Below are 12,947 nucleotides of genomic sequence, written 5' to 3'. Positions count from 1 at the left end.
CAGGATGGTCTCGATCTCCTGACCTCGTGATCTGCCCGTCTCGGCCTCCCAAAGTGCTGGGATTACAGGCATGAGCCACTGCACCTGGCCTTTCCTCAATGATTTGAACGTTTGATCATTTGAATGTTTGAATGTTTGATCGTCATGATCAAATATTCCCCTGTTACTCTATAGACCCCTTCATGCTCCCCCAACCCCTCCCCACATCCTCTCCGATATCCACCAGCTCTAGCCCCCAGGGTAAAAACATTCATCTGTCTCCACCATCAAGTGAAAGCAAATAGTGACTTCCTTGCCTCAGCCATTGCTGAGCCAGTTGCACGGCAAGGAGGAAACCCCACCCAAGCCCCACCTAACCCCTGACCTCCTTTTCATCCAGGCCGGTGCCCACTGATCCCGTGTCTGCCTGCCTATTATCCACTCCAGCTCCCGGTCCCTCTATCCTGGGTACCGCTGAACTGCTTGGGAGTAGCAGGCTGAGAAGTTCTGGTGCCCCTCCTGCAGCAAGGCTGTCGAAGGGCACAGGAGGATGGGGGCGCCGGCTGGAGTAAGCCATAGCCAGGGCAGGAAGGAGCCCTACACAGATCTCCCTCAGCTGTGAACTCCACAATGACCCACCTCACAGTCAACAACACCAATGGACACTCGTTTCTCTACTCCTGTTATTACTAGGCACCCATTTCTCTCCACCCAAGGCTTTGTTCACCATCCTCAATTATTCATGTATTATTTTTTTGAGATGGAGTCCAGACTGAAGTGCAATAGCACAATCTCAGCTCACTGTAGCCTCCGCCTCCCGGGTTCAAGCAATTCCCCTGCCTCAGTCTCCCGAGTAGCTGGGATTACAGGCATGTGCCACCATGCCCGGCTACTTTTTGTATTTTTAGTAGAGACGGGGTTTCACCATGTTTGCCAGTCTGGTCTCAAACTCTTGACCTCAGGTGATCTGCCCACTTTGGCTTCCCAAAATGCTGGGATTACAGATGTGAGCCACTGCGCCCAGCCAGTACCCCCAATTATTTCAGTATTCATGGTCCGTAGGAAGGAATATATATGTTTTGTTGTTGTTGTTGTTTATGTTTTGCTTTGTTTTTTGTATTTTTAGTAGAGATGGGATTTTGCCATGTTAGCCAGGCTGGTCTCAAACTCCTGACCTCAGATGATCCTCCTGCCTTGGCCTCCCAAAGTGCTGGGATTACAGTTGTAAGCCACCATGCCGGGCCATGAATACATATGTTTTATTGAGTTCTTTTTTTCTTTTTTTTTGAGATAGGGTCTCACACTGTTGCCCAGGCTAGATTGCAGTGGCACCATCTGCTCACTGCAACCTCGACCTCCCAGGCTCAAGCGATCCTCCTACTTCAGCCTCCCCAGTAGCTGGGACTACAGGCGTGCACCACCATATCCAGCTAATTTTTATATTTTTTGTAGAGACAGGGTTTGGCCATGTTGCCCAGGCTTCTTGTTTTTCAATGAATGTATTTACAGCTATACATTTTTCCTTCTAGGACTGCTTTCTCTGCATTCTACACATTTTGATATGTTGGATTTTCATATTTGTCTCAAGGTTGTTTTTATTTTTTATTTTATTTTTATTTTTATTTTTTTGAGACAGTTTCACTCTTGTTGCTCAGTCTGGAATATAATGGCATGGTCTCAGCTCACTGCAACCTCTGCCTCCCGGGTTCAAGCAATTCTCCTGCCTCAGCCTCCCAAGTAGCTGGGATTACAGGTGCCCGCCACCACACAGGGCTAATTTGTGTATCTTTAGTAGAGACGGGGTTTCACCATGTTGGACAGGCTGCTCTCGAACTCCTGACCTCAGGTGATCGGCCTCCCAAAGTGCCGGGATTACAGGTATGAGCCAACGTGCCCAGCCTCAATAGGCTCAAGCAATCTTGTCACTTCAAGCCCCAAGTTGGGACGACAGGGACGGACCACTGTGTCTGGCTTGGATCATATTTTTAAACATCTATTCTGCCTAGCTCTGTTTTTTTGATTGGAACGTTTAATTCATTTCAATTTAAAGGAATTCCTGAGGTGGAAGGCCCAGCTTCAGCCATTTCACCATTTGTGTTTTGTGTGTCTTGGAGCTTTTTTGTTCTTCATTTCTGCCATTACTGTCTTCTTTTCTGTTTACTTGACTTTTTGTAATGAGACTTTTTGATTCTCTTCTTATTTCATGTATTTTCTATAGATATTTTCTTTATGGTTACTGTGGGGATTACATTTGACATTCTATGTTATAATAATATGACTTTATTTGATGTTGAGACCGAGCCTCACCCTGTCACCCAGGCTGGAGTGCAGTGGTGTGATCATGGCTCATTGCAACGTCAGCCTCCTAGGCTGAAGCAATCCTCCCACCTCAGCTTCCCGAGTATGTGGGACTATAGGTATGGGCCACCATCCCCGGCTAATTTTTTTAAAAAATTTTTGTACAGAAAATTTAGCCAGGCGAGATGGCGGGCGCCTGCAGTCCCAGCTACTTGGGAGACTGAGGCAGGAGAATGGCATAAACCCGGGAGGCGGAGCTTGCAGTGAGCTGAGATCCGGTCACTGCACTCCACCCCGGGCGACAGAGCGAGACTCCGTCTCAAAAGAAAAAAAAAAAAAAAAATTTTTGTACAGACAAGGTCTTACTATGTTGCCTGAGCTCTTGAATTCCTGAGCTCAAGTGATCCTCTCGCCTCAGCCTCCCAAAGTGCTGGGATTACAGGCACGGGCCACTGTTCCCAGCAAAGGTTTAAATGATACCAATTTAACTTCAATAGCATAGAAATATTCTATTCTATTAATTGAGAACTAGTCTTGCTATGTTGCCCAAGCTTAGATTTGAACTCCTGGGCTCAAGTAATCCTCCTGTTTCAGCCTCCCAAGTAGTTGAGACTACATGCGTGTGCCATTATGCCTGGCTATAGTATAAACATACTCTATTTCCTTTTTTCTTTTTCTTTCTTTCTTTCTTTTTCTTTTTTTTTTTTGAGACGGGGTCTTGCTCTGTCACCCAGGCTGGAGTGCGGTGGCATGATCTTGGCTCACTGCAACCTCTGCCTCCTGGATTCAAGCCATTCTCGTGCCTCAGACTCCTGAGTAGCTGGAATTACAGGCATGTGTCACTATGCCCAGCTACTTTTTGTATTTTTAGTAGAGACAGTTTCACTATGTTGGCCAGGCTGGCCTCGAACTCCTGACCTCAGGTGATCCACCTACCTAGGTCTCCCAAAGTGTTGGGACTACAGGTGTGAGCCACGGCACCCAGCCTCAAATCTTATGTCTGTATATTAACATTTGTATGGAAATGTTTTTCTGTTCAGCACCTGTTTATGCCTATACAGACAATCTTCACTTTTCCCCACACTGCGATCATTGATCACTATTCTTTGGTGTGAGCATCTCCCTGGAAGGCCACCCTTGTACTTTGTGTTTTAATAAACTCTTTTCTTGTTTTTTTAGATGGAGTTTTGCTCTATCACCCAGGCTGGAGTGCAGTGGCGTGATCTTGGCTCACAGCAAGATCCGCCTCCCAGGTTCACACCATTCTCCTGCCTCAGCCTCCTCAGCAGCTGGGACTACAGGTGCATGCCACCATGCTCAGCTAATTTTTTTGTATTTTTAGTAGAGACGGGGTTTCACCATGTTAGCCAGGATGGTCTCGATCTCCTGACCTCGTGATCTGCCTGCCTCGGTCTCCCAAAGTGCTGGGATTACAGGCATGAGCCACCGTGCCCTGCCTTTTTTTTTTTTTTTTAAGACAAGGTCTCACTCTGTCACCCAGGTTGGAGTGCAGTGGTGCCATCATAGCTTACTGCTCGATTTCCTGAGATCAAGTGATCCTCCTGACCTAGCCCTCCCGAGTAGCTGGGACTACAGGTGCACGCCATCATGCACAGCTTATTAAAAACAATATTTTTTTGAGAGATAGGATCTCACTATATGGTCCAGGCTGGTCTCGAACTCCTGGGCTCAAGCCATCCTCCAGCCTTGGCCTCCCAAAGTGCTGGGATTATAGGTATGAGCCACTGTGCCGGGCCTTGAATAAACTATTTTAACTGGATCTTGAGCTTTCTGGTTATTTTTTTGAGAAAGGGAAAAAAATAAAAGGCATCGGCTCTTTGTATCCCCCTGGAAGTCAAGGAGGTTAAGGGCCTTCTAACAATGAGGGAAGATGTGGCAAGATGTGGCAATAATGGACACCCACCTCTTCGCACCTCTCTGATCAGTAGCAGCAATAATGAACCAGAGCACTGATTCTCAATATTTGAAAGACAGGGTCTTTTTGCCCACCCTGGACCCCAGAACATGCATGCAAGGTGCTGTTGGGACTCAGCTGCGTGGCATGGAGCTGAAAGCATGGAATGGGTTACTACTACTGAACTAAGAGTTGAAATGGACTGAAACTAACCACAACTTATCACCTATTTTTTTTCCTCTGGAAATTGCAAGGTTTTGATAGACTCCACAGTTCCAAAATAGCTACCTCAGTTAGATCCTGCTGGCGCAATCATTTTCTAGGTGAGAAGACAGATTTCTTTCTTTCCTTCCCCTCTCCCCTCCCCTTCTTTTTTCTTTTCTTTTCTTTCTGATGGAGTTTCGTTCTTGTTGCCCAGACTGGAGTGCAATTGTGCAATTTTGGCTCACTGCAACCTCTGCTTCCGGAGTTCAAGCGATTCTCCTGCCTTAGCTTCCCAAGTAGCTGGGATTACAGGCATGTGCCACCATGCTTGGCTAATTTTGTATTTTCAGTAGAGACAGGGTTTCACCATGTTGGTGAGGCTGGTCTCAAACTCCCGACCTGAGGTGATCCACCTGCCTCAGCCTCCCAAAGTGCTGGATTATAGGTGTGAGCCACTGCACCCAGCCTAACCTACCTTTTTATACTAATACATTACTTTGGGTCTCATCCCACATTACTTCCTCAGAGAGTATCCTTCCTCTCCAGTTACTTCTACTTTTTTTTCCACGTATAGATGTTTTCTCAGGGACCGGAAGGTATGGGAGGAAGCCTTGGCAGGCCTCATCCCAAATCCCCGTTTCCCCGAACATCAGGCCCTCCCTCCTCTTCCTGTCCTCCCTGGCCTAGCCTGGGCTCCCTCCTGTTCTGAGGCAAGGCGATTGCTCCATTTCAGAGTGAGTGTGGAGTTCCCTGCACACACTGGTGACCTTGTGTCCAGAAGTTAGAAGGAAGAGCCCAGGAAGTGCTGGAAGATGACAGGGCCTACTCTGGCAAGCTAGAAGCAAGCTCTGCATTAAATGCAAATATTGGCCTGGCGGTGGCTCACATCTGTAATCCCAGCACTTGGGGAGGCTGGGGAGGGAAGATCACTTGAGCCCAGGAATTCAAGACCAGCCTGGTCAACATAGTGAGACCCCATCTACCCACCCCCTGCGCCCCCCACACACACCACCGCCACCATCAAAAATAAAATTAGCAGAGTGTGGTGGGGCGTGCCTTTGGTCCCAGCTGCTAGGAAGGCTGAGGCAGGAGGATCGCTTGAGCCCGGGAGGTTGGGGCTGGAGTGAGCCGAGATCATGCCACTGCAGTCCAGCCTGGGTGACAGAACAAGTCCCTGAAAGAAAAAAAAAAAAAAAAAAAAGAAGGGACGGAGGGAGACAGGGAGGGAGGGAGGGACGGGAAAGGAAGGCAGGAAGGCAGGAAACAAACCAAAACAAGGCCACGCGCGGTGGCTCACGCCTGTAATCCCAGCACTTTGGGAGGCCGAGGCGGGCGTATCACTTGAGGTCAGGAGTTGGAGACCAGCCTGGGTAACATGGCGAAACCCCATCTCTACTAAAAATACAAAAAATATAAAAATTAGCCAGGCGTGGTGGCGGGGTGCCTGTAATCCAGCTACTCTGGAGGCTGAGGCACGAGAATTGCTTGAACCCGGGAGGCGGAGATTGCAGTGAGCTGAGATCGCTCCAATGCACTACAGCCTGGGCGACAAGAGCAAAACTCCGTCTCAAAACAAAACAAAACAAAACAAAACAAACAAACTCTCAAATATCCCTCGGGCTGGGTGTAGGGAGGAAACTCGGCCTGAGAGGGGCAGTGGCTAGAGCCAGTCAACGCTGCTCCGCACAGCCACGTTTCCATGGCTTCCTACGTCACTCAGGCCTTAGGGGGCGGGTCATGGAGCCCTATCCAATCAGGGGCGCCGGGGCGGGGCCCTGCCAACTGTCCATTCAGATGCGCCTGGCAGAGGAGGGCAGGGCCTGCGCCTCCCCACGGAGCCTTTGTTTCTGGCGTCAGCCCCCGCTCGGGCTCGCGTCTCCCTTTCTCCGAGAGGCCCAAGGTGTCTCTGCCGCAGCCTCTGTCGCACCGTGACCTGTACAGGTCGCGGGAGTCGTAGGGAAGGCGCTGGGACACCTGGAAGCCGAGAAATGGTGCGTGTGAGGGACTAGGCGTCCCCAGACCGGGGGGGAGGGGCTGGTTGGAACCGGCCGGAACCGGCTGTGGAGGGACCCAGGCCTCCCTGTGGGACTCCAGGGTCTGGGACCCGAGTTCCCTGGCGCAGCTGGGCCCCCGGTCCCCTCGGCCGCAAGGTGGGGCTGGGCCAAGAGGTGGGACCCCGGGCGTCCTGTCCCGTCCCTGCGCGACGCCTGCGGCCCTGCAGCCCCGCGTCTCCCCAGCTGGTGCGGGGGCCGCGGGAGGGTCATGGGGGGAATCCCGCCTCGGGTGTGGGATTCGTGTAGCAGGAGCTGCGGTCTGTGGCCGCCCCCACCACGTCCCTCCTTTCCCCCTTTAAAAATTAAGAGTTTATTTGAGCAAACAGCGGTTCATCGGTGGAGAAACTCTCGGTCGTGGTTTGTGGCTTGGGGATCCTTTGGAGGGGATGGAAGGAAAGGCTGTAAGGTGCAGGAGGAAGCGAACCAAATTCAGTACTTGGTTGGTGACAGTTATGTAGTCGCCTTATTTGCTCTATCCAGTTGGACATTTTCTGCTTATGTAGTCAGAGGTGGATTGGTGGTTGTGGTTTATTAACCCTGAATTTTATTTCCCTATAAACTGGTAATTTATAAGAATTTCATTTGAGACTGGAGCGTGGTGGCTCACACCTGTAATCTCAGCGCTTTTGGAGGCCAAGACAGGAGGATTGCTTGGGCCCAGGAGTTGAAGACCACCCTGACAATATAGCGAGACCCCATCTCTATTAAATTTTTTTAAATGAACATATTCAGACTGAGACCAAAAAACTACTAAAATTTTTTAAAATATAAAATCAAATAAAAGAATTTCATTTGATTTAGATTTTTGTTTCCTTGGGTAGGAAACCCGGTCACCACAGCCACAGCCTTCTAATTGCCTCCTAATTAATTATTTTAACACTCCCCAGGGGGACAGGGTCCCAAATCCTTGACCTTGTTCCCCTAGCCTGACTCCTCTAGGGCTTGTAAATAATTCTTGATACCACTTCTTTCACCATATTCCCAAAAACTAACTCCAGTCACGACATGGTCAATTCTTTGTCCTTTATTGCACATTTCAAACTAATTAATTTGTATTATTTTTTTCAAGGAGCAATTGATTGGCCTTTTAAAAATATTCGTTTTCTGTTTCTGAACATTTCACAGGAGAGGAAAGCAGAGAATACATGTATGAGACCCTGCTGTAAGAAAACCTTTGTGCCTCTTCTCCTTTTCTCTCTCCTAGGCACAGGGATGTTCTCAGAATGTCTTTTGGTTGGCCTGGTGCCATGGCTCACGTCTGTAATCCCAACACTTTGGGAGGCCAAGGCGGGAGAATCACCTGAGGCCAGGAGTTTGAGACCAGCCTGAGCAACATAGTGAGACCTGGACCCTAAAATAAAAACCAAAAACCAAAAAACAGTGTCTTGGATTGGGGTTCCCCTTTGGAAACTTCAAACTGTGGCGTGTCTTCAGAGCATCCTCCTTTCCTGGTCCTGGGCTTCAGGGCTGTTTGGGCTGACACAAGATGCCCGCAGCAGCCAGATGTCTTGAAGGGTCTAGTGAATATCAGCCTGCTGAGTCTCCTCCCACTGGACAGCCTGAAGTGTGGGTTGGGGCCTCTTAGTGGAGGAGCTGGGTGTCCTGGGGTTGGAGGAATCGCCTGATCTCCCATCTCTCTCAAAGCTCACCCCTGGGACACTCAGCTTTTTCTTCCCCTAATTCCAGATTCCATTCCTTGTGGGACACATTGGTGTCCAGCCAAATGGACGATGGTATTGAGGGAAAAAACAGATATGATTCTTGCCATCTGGATTCTTTTAGACTAGTGAAGTGAGGAAACTTATCCCAAGGACAGGAAACGCCATCCTATTGAGGTGATGCAAGAACCTGAAAAGCAAAATGTACTTTAGGCAGATGGGGGGACACAATGCAATGTCTCTTGGAAGGGTGCTCACTGAGCCCTTCAGTGAGCAGTTTAGGGGGTGGGTGATATCCCAGGTAATAGAATGACCTGACCTAGGCCAGGCGCAGTGGCTCACGCCTGTAATCCCAGCACTTTGGAAGGCTGAGGTGGGCAGATCACTTGAGGCCATGAGTTAGAGACCAGCCTGGCCAACATGGCGAAACCCTGTCTACTAAAAATACAAAAATTAGCTGGGTGTGGTAGCAGCTGCCTCTAATCTCAGCTACTGGGGAGACTGAAGCATGAGAATCATTTGAACTGGGAGGCAGAGGCTGCAGTGAGCCGAGATCATGCCACTGCACCCCAGCCTGGGTGACACAGTGAGACTCCCTCTCAAAAAAAAAAAGAATGACCTGAAACTTGAGTCAGATATACCTCTGTTCCAGGTTAGCACAGCCCCTTCCTGGGTTTGTCTTCTGCAAAAGATTTGTTCACTTACTGCAGTTTTAGTTTTTTTTTTTTTAAGTAACTATAAATGTATTTCATCTGTAGAGCTTGAAATATAAGACAGTTTCCCAAAGAGGCAAGAAGGAAGTGGGTTTCGGGAAACATTAAATATCTAGTCTTATCTTTGTTAAAAATTACTACTTACGGCCAGGCGTGGTGGGTCACGCGTGTAATCCCAGCACTTTGGGAGATCGAGGCGGGCACATCATGAGGTCAGGAGATCGAGACCATTCTGGCTAACACGGTGAAATCCCGTCTCTACTAAAAATACAAAAACATTAGCCGGGCGTGGTGGCGGGCGCCTGTAGTCCCAGCTACTGGGGAGGCTGAGGCAGGAGAATGGCGTGAACCTGGGAGGTGGAGCTAGCTTGCAGTGAGCCGAGATCGCGCCACTGCACTCCGGCCTGGGCGACAGAGCAAGACTCCGTCTCAAAAAAAAAAAAATTACTTTTTTCTTTCCCAAAGCAAGTGTAGTAAGTTTCTCAAGTATGTTATCTTTTTGGGGTGGGGAGGGGGGTGGAGGTGGTGATTTCAAATGGAATTCCAGGGCTTAGTGCTGGGAATACTTCCTTAATACTAAGGAAAAGAAAGAGAGAAAAACTCTTCTAGGCCGGGCGCAGTGGCTCAAGCCTGTAATCCCAGCACTTTGGGAGGCCAAGACGGGCGGATCACGAGGTCAGGAGATCGAGACCATCCTGGCTAACACGGTGAAACCCCGTCTCTATTAAAAAATACAAAACGGGCGGATCACGAGGTCAGGAGATCGAGACCATCCTGGCTAACATGGTGAAACCCCGTCTCTATTAAAAAATACAAAAAAATCTAGCCAGGCGAGGTGGCGGGCGCCTGTAGTCCCAGCTACTCCGAAGGCTGAGGCAGGAGAATGGCGTAAACCCAGGAGGCGAAGCTTGCAGTGAGCTGAGATCCAGCCACTGCACTCCAGCCCCAGCAACAGAGCGAGACTCCGTCTCAAAAAAAAAAAAAGAAAAACTCTCTTCTATCATGACTGCAGAAAAATGAGTACATTTCCACAAGTAAGTGTAGTAAATAAATTGGTGAATTACAGAGATTCACCAAAACATCAATCCCTCTGCTTTGCTTTGTGGCAAACTTGTAACAGTGGATAACTGTTCTCTTCCTGTTATCTAGGCATCAGAGTTTAATGCAAAGTCCTAATAGGACAGGACTTGGCAACTCCTAAAAGTGTTCAAATATGATTGATTGATTCATTTATTTATTGATTTATTTATTTATTTGAGACGGAGTCTTGCCCTCTCGCCCAGTCTGGAGTGCAGTGGCCGGATCTGATCTCAGCTTACTGCAAGCTCCGCCTCCCGGGTTCACGTCATTCTTCGGCCTCAGCCTCCCGAGTAGCTGGGACTACAGGCGCCCGCCACCTCACCCGGCTAGTTTTTTGTATTTTTTAGTAGAAACGGGGTTTCACCGTGTTAGGCAGGGTGGTCTCGATCTCCTGACCTCGTGATCCACCCGTCTCGGCCTCCCAAAGTGCTGGGATTACAGCCTTGAGCCACCGCGCCCGGCCTCAAATATGATTTAATACATGATTTATTACCATAGAAAGAATAAATAACATTTATTGTCTGAAGAGGATAGATACTTTTACTTTTTCTGTTAAGGTATGAAATATAAGTGCCTTACAATTTCCTTCCCTGCTATAAACAGTGAATTTGAATGATTTTGCTGGATTCTTCAAACCCTGGGTATTTTCTCTTTGAAAAGTAAGTGCATAACCTTGACTGGGAAACACAGACAGCAGACTAGTGACTTCAAAGTAAGGCCAATCTTGAGCCTTCAAAGAGAGGACATTATAGGCCCAGTTGTTCTTGCTGGGGAGCCTCCCCTGCAGTGTCTCAGCTGCTCACAACTGACCTTGGGTGGAGCCCGTTATACTAAGAGAGGCTCAGAGCCCCGGAAAGCTGGGGATTCACAGGCAGAGGGGGTTGAGGTGATGCCCTTCTGAGAATGTACTTGCTATTATCTTGGGTCTGTTTCTAGACATTTCTAATGAAACAAATCTGGATTTAGGTAAGGAGTGTTTTTTTTTTTTCCTTCTTTTTTTTTTTTGTGACAGGGTCTCATTCTATCTCGGGCTGGAGTGCAGTGGTGCAATCAGCTCACTGTAGCCTTGATCTCCTGGACTCAAGGAATTCTCTCACCTCAGCCGCCCAAGTAGCTAGGACTACAGGCACATGCTGTGATGCCTGGCTTATATTTTTAAAAAAGTTTTTAAAATAGAGACAGGATGTTGTGTTGCCCACGCTGGTCTCTAACTCCTGGCTTCAAGCAGTCTTCCCACCTTAGCCTCCCAAAGTGCCAGGATTACGGGGGGCGGGATTGGGGGGCGTACCGCCACACCAGACAGGACTTTAGAAGGCTTTCTTCTAAAGGAGAAGTGAAAGGGAAGAAGGCACCAAGTATAAAGTCTGCAAGCGGCCAGGCACAGTGGCTCACCCCTGTAATCCCAACACTTTGACAGGACGAGGCGGGCGGATCACAAGGTCAGGAGATCGAGACCATCCTGGCTAACACAATGAAACCCCGTCTCTACTAAAAATACAAAAAAATTAGCCGGCGCCAGTAGTGCCAGCTACTCTGGGACTGAGGCTGAGGCAGAAGAATGGCGTGAACCCAGGAGGCGGAGCTTGCAGTCAGCCAAGATTGCGCCACTGCACTCCAGCCTGGGCGACAGAGCGAGACTCCGTCTCAAAAAAAAAAAAAAAATCTGCAAGCATCTCAGCCTGGGCTCAGTGGCTCACGCCTGTAATCCCAGCACTTTGGGAGGCCAAGGATGGCAGATCACAAGGTCAGGAGTTTGAGACCAGCCTGACCAACATAATGAAACCCTGTCTCTATTAAAAATACAAAAATTAGCCAGGTGTGTTGGCGCGTGTCTGTAATCTCAGCTACTCAGGAGCCTGAGGCAGGAGAATGGCTTGAACCCGGGAGGTGGAGGTTGCAGTGAACCAAGATCACGCCACTCCACTCTAGCCTGGGCGACAGACAGAGCGAGACTCTGTCTCAAAATGAATAAATAAATAAATAAATCTGCAAGCATCTCAAAGTTTAGACAGAAAAGAATTTTCTTTCATAGGAAGGAGCAAATGATGAGAAAGAAGGTGGGAGGTGGAAGGCAGGATGCAGGGTGCACAATCCCACCTAGATCTTGAAGGCAGTCTGTTCTTAGGAGGGTCATCAGAGGGAGTATATATAGGCTCAGGCTGAGGGCGGGTCAAAGTTCAGGGGCTGGAGGAAGGAGAGAAACTTAACCAAAGTTTGGTTAACAGGTACTTTGTTCTGACTGATCACTGAAGACAAAGCTGTTCAGCTAATCAATTATGAGGAAAAGAAAGGGAATTTCTAGTCTGTGTGTGGCTTTGCCATAGGCAAAAAAGAAGTGTCATCTAAGTCATAATGAGAAGAATGTTTCTTTGTGTAAGCTACTCCTGCAGAATACAAAAGATGGGGGAATTTTTTTAACCATAGCTATTTCCAGGATTACCTACCTACCCAATCTTCTGCCACGATTTTCCCTTACATCCTTCCCTTCCGTTTGGCCATTTCTGATTTCTGTGCAGTTGCTGAGAAGTATGGGTGATCCCTGGGGCTTGTGACTGGCATCTGCAGTGGGGCAGTGTTATCGTCTGGGCCCTGAACCTATGGGGTCCCTGTTAACTCTGGGTAGTGTCAGAATTGATTTGTTGAATGCTTTGTTGGTGGTGGAGAATTGGAGATTTAGTTGGTGTTCAGCAAATACCACACATTTGGTGTCAAAAATGGCATATGAAAAAGATCAGAACCTTCACCTGACTGGGTAAGTGTTGGCTGTGAGAACTGAGACCCTGGAGGAGGGAGCATTTCCACACTGGGGAGAGGACAGTAGGGTGTGTGAAACACCGATGGACTCACCACCCAGGTTCATAAATGGGTGTTGGGCATTTCTGGTATGTCCTGATCTCATCTCCCTTCTATACTCCCAGGTGACCAGGTCCTCATTTTTAAAAGGTGGTTCTTTGGGAGGCCGAGATGGGCGGATCACGAGGTCAGGAGATCGAGACCATCCTGGCTAACACGGTGAAACCCTGTCTCTACTAAAAAAATACAAAAA

General features: G+C 48.6%; 1 protein-coding gene across 3 annotated transcripts in view; it reads left to right on the top strand.

Moving 5' to 3' along the window:
* Positions 1-6,176: 6,176 nt before the first annotated feature.
* ZNF627 (zinc finger protein 627) overlaps positions 6,177-12,947 on the top strand; it is a 26,785-nt gene continuing 20,014 nt past the window's right edge. For 2 of the 3 annotated variants that reach the window (XM_011954773.1, XM_011954772.1), the window contains exon 1: positions 6,177-6,387. Coding sequence is in view for 1 of the 3 variants with exons in the window: in XM_011954771.1 (XP_011810161.1) it covers positions 6,385-6,387 (3 nt within the window). In the remaining 2 variants the exon portion in view is untranslated. The remainder of the gene's footprint in view (positions 6,388-12,947) is intronic. The other variant, XM_011954771.1, reaches the window with a different exon arrangement.

Source organism: Colobus angolensis, unplaced genomic scaffold (genome assembly GCF_000951035.1).
Source record: "Colobus angolensis palliatus isolate OR3802 unplaced genomic scaffold, Cang.pa_1.0 Scaffold39, whole genome shotgun sequence".
NCBI lineage: Eukaryota > Metazoa > Chordata > Mammalia > Primates > Cercopithecidae > Colobus > Colobus angolensis.
The sequence above is the reverse complement of the archived record's forward strand: the minus strand, read 5'-3'. Positions and strand labels throughout refer to the sequence as shown.